This window comes from Ursus maritimus, unplaced genomic scaffold (assembly GCF_017311325.1).
Source record: "Ursus maritimus isolate PB19 unplaced genomic scaffold, ASM1731132v1 scaffold_9, whole genome shotgun sequence".
Lineage (NCBI taxonomy): Eukaryota > Metazoa > Chordata > Mammalia > Carnivora > Ursidae > Ursus > Ursus maritimus.
Window position 1 is genome coordinate 63,853,340 of NW_024427107.1, and position 18,868 is coordinate 63,872,207.

General features: G+C 42.6%; 1 protein-coding gene across 4 annotated transcripts in view; it reads right to left on the reverse strand.

Annotated features, from left to right (window-relative positions):
* Positions 1–6,822, reverse strand: part of DERL1 (derlin 1) — a 34,226-nt gene extending 27,404 nt beyond the window's left edge. Inside the window, exon 1 of one of the 4 annotated variants that reach the window (XR_005833670.1) lies at positions 6,452–6,818. Coding sequence is in view for 3 of the 4 variants with exons in the window: in XM_008689310.2 (XP_008687532.2) it covers positions 6,452–6,604 (153 nt within the window). In the remaining variant the exon portion in view is untranslated. Of the gene's footprint in view, positions 1–6,451 lie in introns of all 4 variants that reach the window. The other 3 variants (XM_008689310.2, XM_008689309.2, XM_008689308.2) reach the window with 3 other exon arrangements.
* Between the last annotated feature and the right edge of the window lie 12,046 nt (positions 6,823–18,868).

Below are 18,868 nucleotides of genomic sequence, written 5' to 3' on the forward strand. Positions count from 1 at the left end.
GAACCTATGCAGATGACTGCTTCGTACAGAGAGTAACTCAGCACAAGGGTTACACCGTGGCCACAGTTGACTGGGACCGTAAACAAAGGATGGGAAGATCCCTGGAGTTCCCATCATACATTTCTAACCAGAGGTACTTGCTCAGTATATGAAGTAAAGAAAATGAGGCATAGGAAGCATACAAACAACAGCACGGAAACATGGATGTTACATGGAATGACTGCTTCACCTGCTCAGACAACTACCAGAAGGTTTTTCTAACTAGAACACAGGGGAAAGAGATCTGTACCCACATCTGAGGCTCCAGAGGTAGGAGGTGGCTGGGAGGGGCCTTATGTGACATGCTAAAGGGTTTGGACTTGATTGTGAGGTCAACAGGAGCTTATTAAAATTTTAATTAAGGTGCATAACAGGATTGGATTAAGATATTTTAAATGATCACAAGGTAGTATAAGAATAGACAAACAGATCACCGCAACAGAACAGGAAGTCCATAAACAGACTGATATATTTATGGCAAGTTGGTATATTATCAAGGTAGTATTTCAAATCTGTGGGAAAAGGAAATTTTATTGGAAGGCCAAGTAGTGTGCAGTAATTCTTATTGGGGTTAGAATCCTGATTCCACCAGTTACTATCTGTATGAACCCGGCACAGTATGTAAACATTTGGTGCCTTCCTTGCTCCCTCTTTAAAATGTGTTGTCTAATCGTCAAAACAATCCTGATAAGATGGGATGAAATCGAATAATCCATGACACAATTTAAGTATTGTTCAGTAAATGTCAGTGATTATTGCATAAAAATAAAGCGGCCATTCATTCTACTCCTAGGTATGTACTCAACAGAATTGCATACCTGTGTTCACCAAGACATGTACTGGAATGTTCACAACACTATTCATCATGGCCAAAACTGGAAACTAACCAAAAGGCCCATTACCAGAATGGGTAAATAGATGGTGGTCTATGGTAATCTATAACCACGTGCAACAATACAGGTGACTCATACACACTGTTAAAAAGAGACCAGACACAGAAGAATATATACTGCAAGATTTCACTTACAGAAGGTTAAAAAAAAAAATGGCAAAAATAATCTGTGATACTAAAAGGCAAGATAGTAGTTACCCTTAGAGGGCGTAGTTATCAGAAGGGAGTTGTTGGAAGGTTTGGGGGGTATTGGTAATGTTCTGCTACTTGATCTGGGTGCTGGTCATATACAGGTATTCAGTTTTTAAAAATTCAACAAGCTAGAAATATATAAAACATACACCTTACTTCCTGTATACTATAATTCCATAAAAAGTTAAAAAACAAAGCTGTGATCCAATGGACAACCTTATCTACAGACCACAGCACAACCGTCTGAGGTGGACAGGACTGTTAAGGAAAGTTTTTAAAGCTGTACATACCAAAACACTAACCACTAAAGCTCTAATCCAAACCTTGAGGCTACTTCTATGCTCAGCCTATAGACCAAGTTCATCTCTCTTCCAGTTATGGGTATAATAGGTTTCTCTTCCCCAATACTTTTTTTTAACTTTATTATTTTTTTAATTCAATTAATTAGCATATAGTGTATTATGAGTTTCAGAGGTAGAGTTCAGTGATTCACCAGTCTTATGTAACACCCAGTGCTCATTATATCTCATGCCCTCCTTAAGGTATTTACCCCAAAGACACAAATGTAGTGATCTGAAGGGGTACCTGCACCCCAATGTTTATAGCAGCAATGTTCACAATAGCCAAACTATGGAAAGAGCCCGAAGTCCATCAACACATGGATAAAGAAGATGTGAGATATATATATAGATATAGATATAATGAAATATTACTCAGCCATGCCCCATACACTCTTAAGTTACTCTGCTACGGTTGCTGTCATCAGGGTTAAAGGTAATAACATAAGCAAAAGTTTGGCAAATATAAGCACAAGGCCCAAATCACAGATTTGGCTGGTGCCCAATCTCATGATTCCTGAAAACAAATCATCGAAATTGAGAGTTCATCTCTTCTCACCTAAAGTCAGGATGCTTTTAAGGGGGCAAAATAAGGGATAATAATTCAGCAGTTACATTTCAATTTCAGTTACAAATTAAAATTAGAAATCTTCCTGCCCAGAGAGAAAAGGCAGTGATGGCAGGAATTATTATTCGCTAGTAAATAAAAATGGGCACTATCCTGATAGTGCCCAAATAGATTATTTACCAGACTATTTACTGGGCACTTTATGTTTTTCTATAATTTTTACATAACAGAGGCACGAAGTGGAGAGCATACCTCCTCACTTTGAGGATACTCGTTCTTGTGTTTCTGAAACTAGGATATGGCTTACAATCAATATATTCATTCGATGGCATTTCTACTGTCCCATCCCTCCCAAAAGTTGTATCCTCATTTTTAGGTAACAAAACTGAGCCTCAGAAAGGATAAGTAAGTAACTTGCCTAAGGGCAGAGAACTAGTAAGGGTCTGAGCCAGGCCTGGGGAACCATGACTCAACTATTTGAAATCCCATGTTCTTTCTATTTTAAGGGAAAGTAGATAACTGACTTGGAAGAAATCACCCTCGAGAATGTTTGCTCAACACTGAACTGTGTATTTTGGTAGATACTATGCGAAGGAGTTGAATGAGACAGCTCAGAACTATCTTTGACTCGCTGAAGTAGAAACCATATCTGCAGCTGTCTACCAACCGCAGTGATACTTGTCCCCATCGGACGCCTGTGGGAGCTGAATAAGCTAACACGGGAGTACAATACACATGGAAGGGGGCGAAGCTTATTCCGTCCAAAGAAACCAGCAGCCCCGGGAGACATAATCTCGGAAACTAGGAAATTGCCGTCTCTCTCCTAGTTAATCAAGGACCCATACCAAGACATTTCATCATCATGAACTACTTGATGGATGAGTGTTACATGTGAGGGACTAGGAATTTTGGACAACAGCCTAGTGCGTCTTAACACCCCTCCCCAAACTAAGAAAATAACATTTTACATGTTGCAGTTCCAAACCAACAAGCTACACAGACCAGACCTGAAGATGAGGAGGGGAAGTGACTTTCATTACTTCCAACGTGAATCCGTAATTCTAAATCAATCATCCCCAATTTTTTTTAAGCTGTTCAAGACTCAGCTTCTAAGGAAAAGATGAGCCTCTAGCAGAAAGCACATCACACGCTGTTTGTCACACATCTGCCTCTCACATGCAGTTTTTCCTTCAATTGCTTCGTTTGCAAATGAGTTCCTCCAGGTGGGTCTGAAAGCTAAATTTGTCCAGAACGGGTAGGAGCCAGAGGAGCGGAAAGAAGATACAGACATTGGCCTTTTCCCACGTGGACAATCAGCAGGCTGTCCTGCTTCCAGCAGCTTCTCCCTGGTCTTGGGATAAGCCCCAATGCAACAACATGAGGAAGACGGGAGAAGCACGGGAGCCGGGACACGAGTGAGGATTCTAACAATCAAGTCACCGCTGTCAGTATTTACCTGAGTCTCTTAGATAAGCTTTCTTATTTTACTCGTCTGACTACAAAAGTGAGCAAGATTTTGCAAGGAGGGTCAAAGAGTCCGTTTTGACCAGATCCTTCTCCCGAAAGGATTTACCACCACTGCTCCTCATGTACACACATGACCCAACATGTACTCACCAGGCCCAAAGTGCACAACATTCACTAGGTCACAAATAAATGCCAAAGCAAATAAATAGAAAACAGTGTGCAATTCTGGCTGCGGGCTCAAATCATAGTCTAATATCCAACTGCCTACTTAACTTCCACATTTGGATGCCTAAGAAGCATCTCTAGACTTAACATGGCCAACACAGAACTCCTTATCCACGCCTTGCCCCGCCCCCAAACCTCCGCCTTCCTAAACATTTCCCATCTTGGTGAAGGGCTCCGCCATCCACTGTGGAAACAGTGACATCTCTGAGTGCTGCTGCCGTCAGCCATTCCCCCTGCACATCCATTCACCAACAACCTTGGCCACTCAACTACCAAATCCATCCACTTCTATCTTCGCGGCCCCCCTAGCCCAAAACATCAATCTTGCCTTCTAACGTGATTCCTCCCTCTCCCTCATCGCACATGTCAAGTCCATCCCACAGAGCGGTCAAAACAATCTTGTCAGTCCTCTGTTCAAAATGCTCCAAAGCCTTCCTTGTGTCTTCAAAATAAAGTTCAAACCACAAAGCCCTGTACGATCCAGGCCTAGGCTACCTTTCCATCTCTGCTTTATCGTACTCACCCCTCATTACTTCTGTCTTCTTCTACCAATCCTCATCCCTATACCTGACTCTGGACTACCCATCCAGTCCTCCCTCTGTTTCTAGTCCCTGCCTCTCAGCCTTCCACTTACTATTTCTTCTTCTCAGAAGGTTGTCCCGAGAGCCAGATCTTCCCAAAGCTGGCTCCTCAGCATTCAGATTTCAGTTCAGATATCTTCTCTGAAGCCTTTCTGGAACACTCTATCAAATGTTAAGTCACTCTCTATCACACACCTCTCTCTCACTTTCTTCACGGGAGCTGGGACTTTCTGTCCTTGTCACTATTGTGGGTCCAGTGCCCAACACTAGTAAGTGCCAATTATTTCCATGCATTCAACCAACATGAAAGCACCTGCTATGTGCCAGGCACTATTCTAGGTAACAAAGACAGCGGTAAACAAGTCAGGGATCTGGCTCTCATGGAGCCCGATTTTCTGAAGGGAAGCCGACTAACAGATGCCAACAGGTGATATATAGCAAGTAAAATTAAGGATAAGGGAGAAGGAGTGAAGGAGGGGTACTATTTTATGCAGGGCAATCCGTAAAGCCCTGCCAGTAAGGTGACACTGGGGAAGAGACTTGAAGAAGGTAAGGAAGTAATCATGGTTATCTTCCTCAGAGAAACAGCATATGCTAACGACCTGAGGAGAGTGAGTTGGCTGCTGAAGGAACAACAAGAATTCCACTGTGGAGCCTAATGTGCGAGGAAGGTGGAGAGTGGTGGGAGAGAAAGTCAGAGCAGCGGTAGGGGGCCTTGCAGGCCACTGAAAGGACTTGAATTTTACCCATCTGAGTTGAGAAGACATTGGAAGGTTCGGGGCAGAGGACTGATGGACTTGGTTTCTGTTTTAAAAGGATCACTCTCCAGCTGTCTAGAGAAAAGCCAGAAAAGAACTGGGCTGGAATGATAATGGCTTGCAATGGAGAATGAAAAGGGACATATACTCTGGATATATGTCTAAAATACAGCAAACAACTAGCTGGCAAATGGTGGGATGTGGGAGAAAGAGAAGTCAAAGACGATTCTATGACTACTAGTTTGAGCTCCTGTAATAATGGAATTGCTATATACTTCTAGGGCAAAGGAAAAAGGGTATCCGGTTTGGGACATTTTAAATTTGAGATGCCTATTAGTCATACGAGTGGTAATTCCAAACAGCCAGTTGGAAATCAGGAGATAGATCTGGACTGAAAACACGTAAATTTGTATTTGAGAGTCTTCAGTGTATAGAAAGTATTTAACGCCACGGAGCTAAATGAGATCACCTACAGCTGGGGAGAGTGTAGAGAAAAGGTCCTAAAACTGATCCCTGGGGCACATCACAACATTTAAAGATCAGGAAGATAAGGAACCAGCAAAAGAGACTATGGAACAGCCAGTAAAGAGGGGGAAGACAAGACAGTGTTATCCACATGTCAACTAATGTGATCAAATTAATGTCTGATCTTAGTATCTGACCTGCCACTAATTAAAGAGCTAAATCACAGAATCCAGTGAATAAACATCATCTCTGGGAAACTAATACTTTCTTGTCACAAATTCTCTGGACAGTTTCCTTCATGCTTAACCAAATAACCAGGCTTTCTATTTCTGGACCAATTTACTCTTTACTCAGTCCTTCATACATTCAACTACTACATGCCAGATACCAGGTAGGGACTGAGTTAAACGCAGATAAACGACTCTTTGCATCTGACCTCAAACCACTCTAACAAAGAAAAAAACAAACAAAAAAACAAAAAAACTCCATTAACACAAGAACTGGATGTTGAGTAAGTTGACAACCACACGGCACCCACGTGGGTGGCAGAGCAAGGTCAGAGGGCACCAGCTCCAGGGGGACCCAAGCTGCTAATCACCGGTGTCCAAAAGATTAACAACTATCACAGAATTACCTTCCCACTGTCTCCTTGTCTGCATGCGGAGGGCGGGAAGCATAATCTTAGAAGGGCGAAATCAGTCCCTTCCTACCAACCCAAACCCATTTCTCCAGCCATCCTGGCCCCAGCTCCAAACCCCTTCGCCTCCACCCCGCCCCCAGACCACAGGACCCGCCCTAAACCGCTGGAGCGGTCGCACTACAAATCCCACCAGGCACCGCGCGCCCGCAACATGCGGGTCTACGCTCTGCCGCCGCCGGGCCTCCTGGGACCTGCAGTCTCCACTCCCCTCGTTGCTGGTCAGTACCTGGAAGCGATAGAGGAAGGCTTCGGGCCAGAGGAAGAAATAGGCCGGGCTGATGAGACCGAGTTTGCCGACCAAGGGCACCGCGACAGTGGCGGCGAACCAATAACGCGTGATGGCCGGGATGCTCCTGAACCAGTCCCCGATGTCCGACATTTTCGCCTTTTAAGTGGCCAGAATGCGCACAGCCGCCCGACTCCCCGTCCCCTGACCCCTCACGATACGGCCCGCTCCGCGAGGGGAAGGTGTCGAGGCGGAAGCCGCCCAAGCCACGGATAAAAAGGCGGAGATGGGCGGACGTGGCGCCACCGAATTCGGACGAACGAGGGAGAGTTCGAAGGCGAAACTTCCCCTTCCGGCGGCCGCGGAAGACGTTGACCAGAAGTCCCGCCGCTTAAAGGGCAAGCACAGATTTTGCCACGGGGCTGAAGCTCGGCAGTCCGGGGGCGGAGCGGTAAGGGGCGGGGCCAGACGGGGCGAAGACACGACTGGTGGGAAACAGTGGTTGCCAGGGGCAACGGTAAATACTCCCGCCAATGGCGAGGCTGAACGCCTGCTACATAGTTCAAGCCGGATTTGTAATCCAGGTGGGTCTTCTCGGAAGGTGTTTAAAAAGGAATGAGGAAAATAAAGTACATAGTTCCTCATTTGTTCTTGCAGTCTGTAAATGTTTGTTGAGGGCATATTAGGTGTGAGGTAAGGTTCTAGACACCGGGGATCCTGCGACTATCAGAGCTGTCGTGGTACCTTCTCTCCTGGAGATTAGATTCTAATGGGGATAGACAACTACTAAATGTGAATTAGGTAATTTCGGAGAGTGGAAAAAATAAATATAAAATAGGATGATGCGGTAGAGTGATGGGGTGGGGGTAGGGGAGTGTGGGAAAGATGGCTACTTTAGATGAGAATGGTCAGGGAGAACTTCTTGGATGAGGTCGTGTTTGAGCTGAACCACCCCCCTACCGCCCCCCCCCACCCCCCAGGCAAAGAACTGGGGAGTTTTCCACGTCGAGAAAACATCCACTCCAACCAGCTTGGAATGTTGGAGGGACTGAAAGTAGAAATGATCTTAACTATCAAGTAGGTTTTAAATTACAAGGAGATGAGAATCCATCTTGCTCTTAAAAGAATCTGTAAAAAGATAGAGAGATGGAACTTTTCCTGTTGTCTTCAGATGTAGGTCCTGCAGTTTAAGTTTGATTATGCTTAAAAAAAATGATTAAGCCATCCAGTAAAGACCACTAGGAACACACCTGTAGTCCAGAGTTAGCTTTATTTACTCGCTACAGCAAGGGACACTGCACTGCAAAGGAACCTGTACCATCTCAAAAATCAAAAGAGTGGGTGAAGTAAAATTCTTGATAAAATTTAAATGAAGCAGTGTTTTGATGGGCTCAAAGCAAAGCAGTGCTGTGTGTAAAAGTGTTAACATCAAGCCTAGGCCTCAGCTGAGAAACAGACCCAGGGTCCTCTTTCCTTTGAAATCTCAAATTCAGGATAAATGTGGACTGTTGGGTGTGAAAACTCCTTATCTAAAGCTTTGCACCTAGATTGAAAATCCTGTGTCAGAATGAACCATATATATAACTCAGATCTGTCGGGGAGAATGGGATTTTCCATGTACACCAGTAAAATTTCCAACAGCAAAGTGTGTCCAACAATGTATTATTTTAGAGAACATTTCTCAGCGCAACATCCCTGATGTTTATTATCAAAAAACAGTTTTTACAGAATAAAAGGACGCTAAATATTCCACAGTCTGATAACATGTAACATTTGGAGACCTAATGGATATCAAGCGTAGTGAATATGTGAAGAAACTCCTCATTCATACAAAGCTGGTGGGAATATGAAGTAGTGAAACCTTACATGGTAATTTTGATATACAACAAAAGCTAGAGCGTTGTATAAATAACATAATATTTGAAGATATTGCCTGAGATTCATTCTCTGCATCTCCCTATCTTCTCATACCCACTACCCATTGTATCCAAGGTACAATAAGAGAAAATGTGTTATCTAGCTTAGGTGGAAAGCTAAGGAAGTTTTCTCTGATGAAATCATTATTACAGATGAAAAAAAATCCACCAAGAACAAAACAACACACACTCCATTTTACAGTATTTATTTCTAGGTTGTGCTCTAGAATTCAGAGAGTGCATGCTCTGGAATTCAACTTCAGGCTTTAGAAACACTAAAGTTAAAGTTGTGGCTTTACCACTTATTAGCAATATCATGTAAAAATGACAATCTCACTGTGCCTCAGTTTCTTCATCTGTAAAATGGGAGGGGGAGAATAATAGTACTGCATTCACAGGATTGTTATGAAGATTCAAATGAGATAAATTCATGTCTAGGCCTTAAAGGAACATCAACATTATTACTATTCTCTTTTTGCTTCTCTTTTCGAAATGTTTTACAATGAAAGCATATCACTTTTAGAAATAGAAATCTCCATTTTCAAAACCCTATCCCCTCCCACCATGTGATTCTGATCCAAATTATCTGCAGACCATCCTTTGAGAACCATCAGACTAGATGGACATTCAGGATTTTTCTCTCTATAAAATCATAATATATTGTGATAAACTATTCTGGGCAATAAAAAGGTGGTGTATTCTTAGCTATATTAAATATTGGACTTCCCCAATGCTCCCAAACAGCTTGCTCTAGAATTTAATTGCTTAGCTTGTAAGGAAGTCTCTGTGTTACTGTCATTAACACAAGTCATCATTTAAAAACTTGCAGGTAGCGATTAGGCTAAGTTCTAGGAAAAATTGTGGAAGTGTGGGGGAAATAGGCGCTCTCATGAATTATTGATGAGACTATACGTTGGTACAGCCTCTCTGGCAAGCAATTTGGCAATACTGAAACGCATTTCTAGGAATTTAAGCTTTAGATTGACTCCCAACTTTTTTTTAAGTGCACAAGGAGAATCATTGCCACACTTTTTGAAATAGCACGAGTTGCAAATAGCTGATTAACCATCAATGAGAAACTGATTGAACTATGGTTTATCCATATGGTCAAATACTATCAACCTTTATTGGAAAACAATAACTTCTACACCCCAAAATGGAGTGGTCTCTAATAACATAGCAATAGGGACACAAGAGTTATAGTACAATGTGCACACTATGCCATTACACAGTTGTATTGTACAGAAGGCATACACACAAATATACACACAGTATTTGCTTGGAACAACGGTTACCTCTGGGAAGGGAAACTCAAAAGGCTGGGAGACAGGAGTAGGAGGGAAATATTTTATTGCATATTCTTTTATACCTTTTAAATTTTGTCCCAACTTAATTTTCAAAATACATAGAAAGGAGGCTTGTTCAGAAAGGAACAGGTTCAATGTCAAAAACTTTAGAAGGATTGAGGTAGAAAAGATGACCTTAACTACGTCTTTCCTGCTGTATTGAAGTATATTTCCAATTGTTTCTCTTAAAAAAAAAAAAAAGGACTTTAAAAAATACTGGAGGGAGGCCAACAATTAAGAGCACAATATTGCCTAGCTCTGAAGCTTGGCACTGCTGAGTGATGCTGACAGACAGGGGGCTGATGACTCAAATATCTTCTGTCACAACAGTCACACAAGAACACCATCCTAATGGATGCTTGCCACATAAGTGGCATCTTTAAGAAATTCAAAGCACATTGCAGAGATGTAATTATTCCTTACATTAACGAGGAGCCAATTTCATTAGCCCCATCTTGCAGGTGAAGCTATGGCAAGAATAATAATTTATCTCTGTCACGCCTGGCAGAACCAGTCCTATATTTTTAGTCATAAGTCTGGGAAGTTTTAATGATTTTGGCACACTGGGTTGGGGGAAAAGGCAGTTACCAAACACCCTATAAAGCATTTCGCATTTGTTATTTTAATGAGCGTGTGTGTGTGTGCGTGTGTGTGTGTGTGTGTGTGTGTGGACTAGTCAGCCTTCTATATACCATAAAGGAATGAATCTGGGTATCAGTTCTGTGGCTGTCCTTTGCTGATTGTGTGACCTTCACTGATTGTGTATGACCATGGGCAAGTCCCTAATAATAATAATAAAATCATTTGCCGCTACATGGAGGTCGTTTATTGTTTGTCTGTTTGAATTGAGAGCCTGCCGTTTACCAAGCTTCAGGCTTGAAGTTTCCATGCATCGTCTCCCTTCACGGGCACACTAACCCCCACAGGTAGGTACAGAATCATTATTATTGTTACAGACACTGAGGAACAGACATCAGCTAACTCATCCAAGGTCACATAACTGTAAGTGGGGATTCCAATCCAGGTCTATCTGGCCTGAGTCCAACTTTGACAGTGACAAATGTAAAAGCTCTTTATAAACTCCAAAACATCTCATACGTACTAGTTTTACTCTAGTAACTAACACAAAGGACCAGCATGTGGGAGTTACTCAATGTTTCGTAGACGAGTAAACCAGGCTGGCTGGACCAGAGTTTATGCAGGAAGTATTCGGGAAAAAATAATCCCTTTCATATTCATAATTATCATTCTAATGACTAAATAATATTCTATTCGTGGTCTAGCATAATCCTTTGACCGTTGTCCTATTTCTGACGCCTGTTTTACAATACTAAATACAGCTTGAACATCTTCATGTATATGTTTTTTGTATACTGATAGCTAGCTTCTTTTTCTTTTTACTAATAATGTGTTGAGTACTAATAATTTGACACTTTATGGGTATGGTCTTAATAAGTCTTCACAAGAACACTTCAACCCAGGGAGCCTGGGTGGCACGGTTGTTTAAGCATCTGACCCTTGGTTTCAGCTCAGGTCATGATCTCAGGGTCATGGGATCAAACCCTGCGTCAGGCTATCCACTCAGCATGGAGTCTGCTCGAGATTCTCTTTCTCTCCCATTCCTTCTGCCCCTCCTGCTCTTGCTCTCTCTCTCTCTCTAAAATAAATAAGTAAAATCTTAAAAAAAAAAAACACTTCAACCCTTTGAGGTACTTTTACTTTTATTTATAACTGAAGAAACAGCCTCAGAAAAGTGAAGTAACTTGCCACTTGCTAGCAAGTACAAAGACTTAACACCAGGTCCATCTAGAGCCCAAGGTGGTACACTTTAATTCAGCCATCTAACAGAGTGCTCTAGCCTGCATGGTTTACAAACAACAGAAATTTATTCCTCACAGTTCTGGAGGTTGGCAGTTCAAAATCAGGGCACCAGCATGGTCAGGTTCTGGTGAGGGTCCTCTACTCCGCACACAGTAGAAAGGACAAGAGAACTCTTTCAGTCTCTCTTATTAGAGCATTAACTTCATTCATTAGGGTAGAGCCTCCCCAAATCCCCTCATCCTGATACCATTACATTGGGCATTAGGATTTCAACATTGTGGGGAGAATTTGGGGAGACACAATCAGCTCACAGCAACGTGTTAGGTACGGTGATATGGCAAACAAAGGCACAAGAAAAAAACTAAATTTCCTTACAACTTACAGCCCATTGATAAGTCCTTGACAAGCAGACTGACTTTCCTCTAGGAACTCAGCTGCCTCGATGTCAATACTTTGCTGAGGGCAAAAGGCAGCCTTAGCTTAACATTAGCCCAACCTCCAGGATCCTTTAACATATAAAAATTCCTCTGGGAATTTCCTTTATCTCTGCCCCCCAAGATATGTGTTAGCAATCATCCTTCAAGCATATGGCCTGCTGATATACATCTCAAGGGTCTCATGACTAAGGTTTTACTAGACGGTAGTAAATGACCTTTTCCTAACAACAGCTAACCCCTCCAGGTCCTGGAAACCTTGCTTCCAAATTCCTTAGAAACTTACACTATCCCTAACCTCCTGCCAACTTGAAAGTATATAATCAGTCATTCCTTACAACCCCAATGCAGCATTTTCTGCCCACGGGTCCTGTCCCTGTGCTTTAATAAAACCATCCTTTTTGCATCAAAGGCACCTCAAGAATTCTTTCTTAACTGTTCACTTCAAACCCCAAAATTTCCACATCACCAGGTACTCTTCCAGGCATTATGGATACAGTAGTGAACCACACTGATGAATATCTCTGCCCTCTGAGAGCTTACATTCTAGAGGAGGCAGGAAGACAATTGCAAAGGGTGAAGGTAAGAGGTTTACTGGATGAACTCTTGATAAGTACCAGGGGAAAAAATGGAGCAAAGTAGATTTGGGTTGGTCCGGGAAGGCCTCACTTTGATCTCAAGGGATACTTGAGTAAAGATCTCAAGGAGGTAAGGAGCAAGAAATGGGGATACCCGGGGAAGAGCCATTCAGGTAGTGGGACTGGCAAAGGCCCCGAGGGGAAGCGTGCCTGGCTGGCAGGGAGGCCTCACAGCATGAAGGTCAACGTGGCTGAGTGGAGAAAGTCGGGGAGAAGGGTCAGAGAGAGTAGGGAAGGGGAGGTACTTAGAATCATGTAGGACCTTATAGGTTATTGAAAGGACCTTGCATTTTATTCTGATTTTTTTTAAGATTTTATTTTTAAGTAATCTCTACACCCAACGTGGGGCTCAAACTCACAACCCCGAGATCAAGAGTCACATGCTCTACCAACTGAGTCAGCCAGGCATCCCCTTATTCTGCTCTTGACAGAACTCTACCACACTGCCTCTCAATGATTCTATTGAACAAATTTCCAGGAGTGGGGTTCTGAGATGAAAGGATGTGAGCATTTTTACGACTGTTACTCCCAGAGACATCGTGATTGTGAAGCTTATCAAATTTGGGCCACAGGGGCCTTCACTTATATGGGCTCTTCCAAGGCTCTTGTCTAACTTTCTATTCATAATTTTATATCCTTTTTTTTAAAGAGCTCCGCCTCCCCCAGACTGTATAAGCTTCAGGCCCAACAAAACCTAGGTCTGTCCACTGACTTCATATAGACACATTGCTTTTCACAAAGGCCTGAAATTGGATCGAAATCCAGTCGTTAGCCAACTGTTAAGGATTGATGAAATATGTTGGTGGGGTGTCCTGGGGGTTTCATCCTTTCTAGAGCCCCTCTGCATAGAGCCCTCAGCTCACAGTTGAAAGCCCTTGAATCTCCTTCCAGTTCAGAGCAATCTGCATTGAGTGGACGGACAAGTCCCCCTCACCTCCTGCTAAGCACCCAGTCAAGTTTCTATTTCCATGTAGGGATCGAATCTGGCTTTCAGTCCATCCACAGACCAGATGATCACCGCTCCTCACCATCCACTGGTAAACCGTGAACAGTTTTAGAACACCAGCAAAGCAGAGGCTTGTGAACTTATCTAGAATTTTCCACTCAGATAACCTAGAATAAACTTTGTTTTCTTTGTGTTTAAGTTTGTGCATTGTTTCTGATTTTGAATTAAAAATAAGGACAGGTACCTTCATTTTTTTGATTTAGGGTCAGCTTTGAAATGTCAGTCCAGCCCTACCTGCCCTCCCTCCTACTCCAGCCAAAGCCCTCCCTCCGCTTCCCTTTTCTTTCCATCTGAAAATATTCCAGATGCCTCAAGGGAATGGCCTGCCAGAATCTTATGACTATATATAGTTTTACAGCATCAATGAATTATGTTCCACATACACTAACAAGTATTGATTGCTTCCACCAAAGAGCTTGAAGAAGTTCTCAGGTTGTGACTTCTAGCTGTGAGTTCCACAGGGATAAGAACTTTGTTCACTTCTGTATCCCCAGTGCCTACAACTGTGCCTAATACATAGCAGGTGTTCAGGAAAGACTTGTTGAAGGGATGAATTATTCATTTTAGAAATTGTCTCTGACCCCCTCCCCCACTTCCCATCAGTATCCCCTGGCCTAGGTTTATGCTTCTCCCACTTCCTCTATATCCCAGCTCCCAGTGTGCCCTCTGCATTCTCACACAGGAGCCTAAATCAGCTCCTGTCACTCCCTTGCTCAAAGCTCCATCGAATTTTATTCAAAGTGTGATGGAAAGTTCTTACCATGACCTTCAAGGTCCTAGATGATCTGAATCCTGGCTACTTCGGTGACTCATTCCTCCCACTTTCCGCCTTGTTACAGCGTCTCAGCCTCATTGAGTTCCCTGCACCGGAAAAGCCAAGGCGGCACACAAATTTGCTAGACCCTGAACTGGAAACATGCTTCCCCCAGAGGAGTGGTGCTCAACCCTATCGGACCAAATGCCCTCTTTTAAAACAAATATTTGCTCCCAAAATGAAAACCATAGATCATGAATTATAGTTTCAATAAAATCACTGTAATGCCTAATTGTCATACAGATGATAATTAAAGGAAATTAATTTATACTATAATATGCATTTTAATATATAAACGCTCAGGCACAACTACATGAGCAGATGTAATGCAATCGTCTGGTGCTTGCAGTGAGACTTAGTAATGTGAGCAAAGAGCTACAAATGCAGACAGATACCCACGTGTTGTATTTGTAACTCAAACACCACCATAGTCCAGCATTGGTTACGTGATTATGCATAATGGTGAACAACTGCTGGGAAAGTTCTGAATAAAGAAAGGACATCAAAATTCGTATGTAATAAATAATAGACTGAACAGATTGAACTATGTAAAAATATGCATGACAAAAAAGTCACCAAGTCAAAAGCTAAATGACAAAGTGGGAGAAAATATTTTCAAGATTTATTACAGATAAAAGACTAATATCCCCAAATATATGAAGAACTTGTTTCAAAAAAAAAAATGAGGGTGAAGTGCCTGGCTGGCTCAGCTGGTAAGGCATGAGACTCTTGATTTTGGGGTCGTGAGGTCAAGCCCCAAGTTGGGTATAAAGATTACTTAAAAATAAAATCTTTTTAAAAAATGAGAGGAAAACAGACCAAAAATCCAATAGAAAAATGGACAAAATGCACAGATAATTCCCCCAAAAATAGATTACCCTGAAGCATTTTAAAAGATATTCAACTTTTCCCATAATAAGAGAAATGCAACTTAAAACCATACTGAGATGCTATTTGTCACCCAGCAGATCATCAAAAAAATAGTATAATCCCTCAAGAATAGAAACAACATATACATTTACCCTTTAACCTAACAATGGCAATTTTAGTAACTTATCCTGAACATAAACTTGGAAGAGTACCAAAAAAATTGCACAAAAGTCAGATACAAGGTTATTTATTGTGTTATTGTAACTGCAACATATTGGAAAGGACCCAAGTGCTCATACATCGGAGATAGGTTGCAGACTATGGTACATTCACACATTAGAATAATTTGAAAGAATAAGGAAAATCTCAATGAATGCATATGGAGTGATCTCCAGGATACCTTAGTAAGTAAAAAAAATAGAAGCTCCAAATAGTTTATATATAATATGCCATTTTTTATGTAAGAGAGAGGAAATAATACACACATATACATTAGAAACAGTAAGTATATACATCTTTTGATTTTTTTTTTTAAAGATTTTATTTATTTATGTGACAGAGAGACAGCCAGCGAGAGAGGGAACACAGCAGCGGGAGTGGGAGAGGAAGAAGCAGGCTCATAGCGGAAGAGCCTGATGTGGGACTCGATCCCGGATCACCAGGATCACGCCCTGAGCCGAAGGCAGACGCTTTAACGACTGCGCTACCCAGGCGCCCCAGTAAGTATATACATCTTAAATTTACACAATGGTATATGTCAAATATATTTAAATTTTAAAAATGAAACAAAGCAAAAAAAGAACAAGTACAATCTTGTCTCAATGAGTCCAGTAGCTGCATTTCAGGACAATTGAGAGTATATTAAATCCCTGTAAATATTCTTTATGTTTCCATGTAAAACAGAATCAGGTTCTAGTTCCTATATTACAAACAGGGTTTTCACTTACAGGAATATGTTGGAAATGCTCAAAAGGATGCAGAACCATTTTATACATTGTAGGATGTCTGCCTAACATCCCTGACCCCTTTCCTAAATTCCTGTTGTACCCTTAGTCATTGTGATAACCCCAAACAATCATGTTAGAAGCTGAAATGTGTTCCCCAAATAAATATACTAAAATCCTAAACCTTGGTACCTGTGAATGTGATGTTATCTGAAAATAGAATTTGCAGATTTACTATGTCTAAATGAGGTCATACCTGATGAGGGTGAGCCAGTCCGTTGGATTAGCAATGACTTGATATACTTATAAAAAGAGAAAATGTAGGGAGAGAAGGCCATGAGAAGACAAGGGCAGAGATTGGAGTGGCACATCTGTAAGCCGAGGATTGCCCACCAGGACCAGGAGCTAGGAGAGAAGCATGGACCAGACTCTCCCTCAAAGCCTCTGGAAAGAACCAATCCTGCCAATACTTTGCTTTCAGACTTCTAGACCCTGGAACTGTGAGGGAATAAATTTCACTCTTTTAAGCCACCCAGTTTGCAATACTTCATTACAGCAACCCTGGGAAGCCAATAGCAATGTCTTACACTGTGCAACGAGGACACTGTTGAAAACCTGTCTTTGTGTCTCCTTCCTGGGTGGTGCCCAGTTCTCTGCTCACATAATACCTGCCAGCTATGCCCTTCTTGGACACCTTAACCCAGGTATCAGCCCACTCCTCCTGCTCATCCCTTTACTCTACTTAAATGTGTCTTCACTTTTGGGGCGTCTGGGTGGCTCAGTCAGTTGAGCATCTGCCTTTGGCTCAGGTCATGATCCCGGGGTCCTGGGATCAAGCCTGGGATCAAGCCTGGGATCGAGCCTGGGATGAGCCTGGGATGAGCCTGGAATCGAGTCTGGGATTGAGCCCGGGATGAGCCTGGGATGAGCCTGGGATCGAGCCTTATGTCGGGCTCCCTGTTCAACGGGGAGTCTGCTTCTCCCTCTCCGTCTCCCCCATGTTTTCTCTCTCTCTCTAATAAATAAATAAAATCTTTAAAAAAATTCTTCACTTTTCATTGCCTGACATGATATAATTTATTTATTTTCTCAGTTGTCTGTCTTCCCAACCAGAATGTAAATTCCAGGCAAGGGCAATTTTGTCTTGTTCACTGCCATTCCTCAGCACCCAGAACAGCCCTTGCCCACGTAGGAACTCCACTGATATTTACTGAACAACAAATGAGGATCTCCTTTGCAGAGAGAGGGCAAATGTAGTCTTAGTACAATGAGGAATGGAACAGAATGGCTTACCTGAGAAAGCAAAGAGAGATGAGGCACCTGAGAGCTGGAAGACTTGGAGGAAAAGTAATTCAAGATGTTTCAGGGAAAGTTGGATGTGCAAGCTCCTTCAGTCACAGGACGTGTCTGCTGCCGCCGCAGATGTAATGTGCAAACATGCATATGCTTGACTGGCAAGGCACTGGAGCCAAATAAGCTACATCTGTCTCGTTTGTCTGAAGCCAATCCAAGTAGACTGAACATGCACTTACAGAGCTCCGAACGCGTTTTATATCTTGTACGTGCTGTCAAAGGCAGTAGGAAAAAATGTGTTGGCAAGAGAGAGTACACGCTCACCAGCCAAATTTGTGTGTGTGTGTTAGGTTGCACACAGGGTTTCACAGCCCCAGCACTGTTGACGCTTTGGGTCCAACAGTTGTTTGTTGGTGAGGGGTTTCCCCGTGCATGGTAGGATGATAAGCGGCACCCTTAGCACCACGTGACAGTAGCACCCGCCTTCTCAGTTATGACAGTCAAAAATGTCTGCAGACATGGCCAAATGTCCTCCGGGGTCTGGGGGCAGTCACTCTTGGTTAAGAATCACTGAGTTACATACGATGTTTGTCCACTCCTCCTCCTCCTTCTTTTTTTTTTTAATGATTTTTTAATTATATTATGTTAGTCACCATACAGTACATCCCCGGTTTCCGATGTAAAGTTCGATGATTCATTAGTTGCATATAACACCCAGTGCACCATGCAATACGTGCCCTCCTTACTACCCATCACCGGTCTATCCCATTCCCCCACCCCCCTCCCCTCTGAGGCCCTCAGTTTGTTTCTCATAGTCCATAGTCTCTTATGTTTCATTCCCCCTTCTGATTACCCCCCCTTTCTTTATCTCTTTCTTCCCCTACCGATCATCCTAGTTCTTATGTTCCATAGATGAGAGAAATCGTATGATAGTTGTCTTTCTCTGCTTGACTTATTTCACTTAGCATTATCTCCTCCAGTGCCATCCATGTTGCAGCAAATGTTGAGAATTCGTTCTTTCTGATAGCTGAGTAATATTCCATTGTATATATGGACCACAACTTCTTAATCCAGTCATCTGTTGAAGGGCATCTCGGCTCCTTCCACGATTTAGCTATTGTGTACAATGCTGCTATGAACAGTCACTCCTCCTCCTTCTTTTGCAGCTCCCCTTACCTCCCCAAGATACACACACACACACACACACACGCGTGCACGTGCACACACACACACACACACACACACAGAGTAGGACAACCCTCCCAACCTCCTTCAAAGGATGACTTATTCCTATATGTACTCCCACTGAATGTGCCTCTGGGATTTCCTGATGTC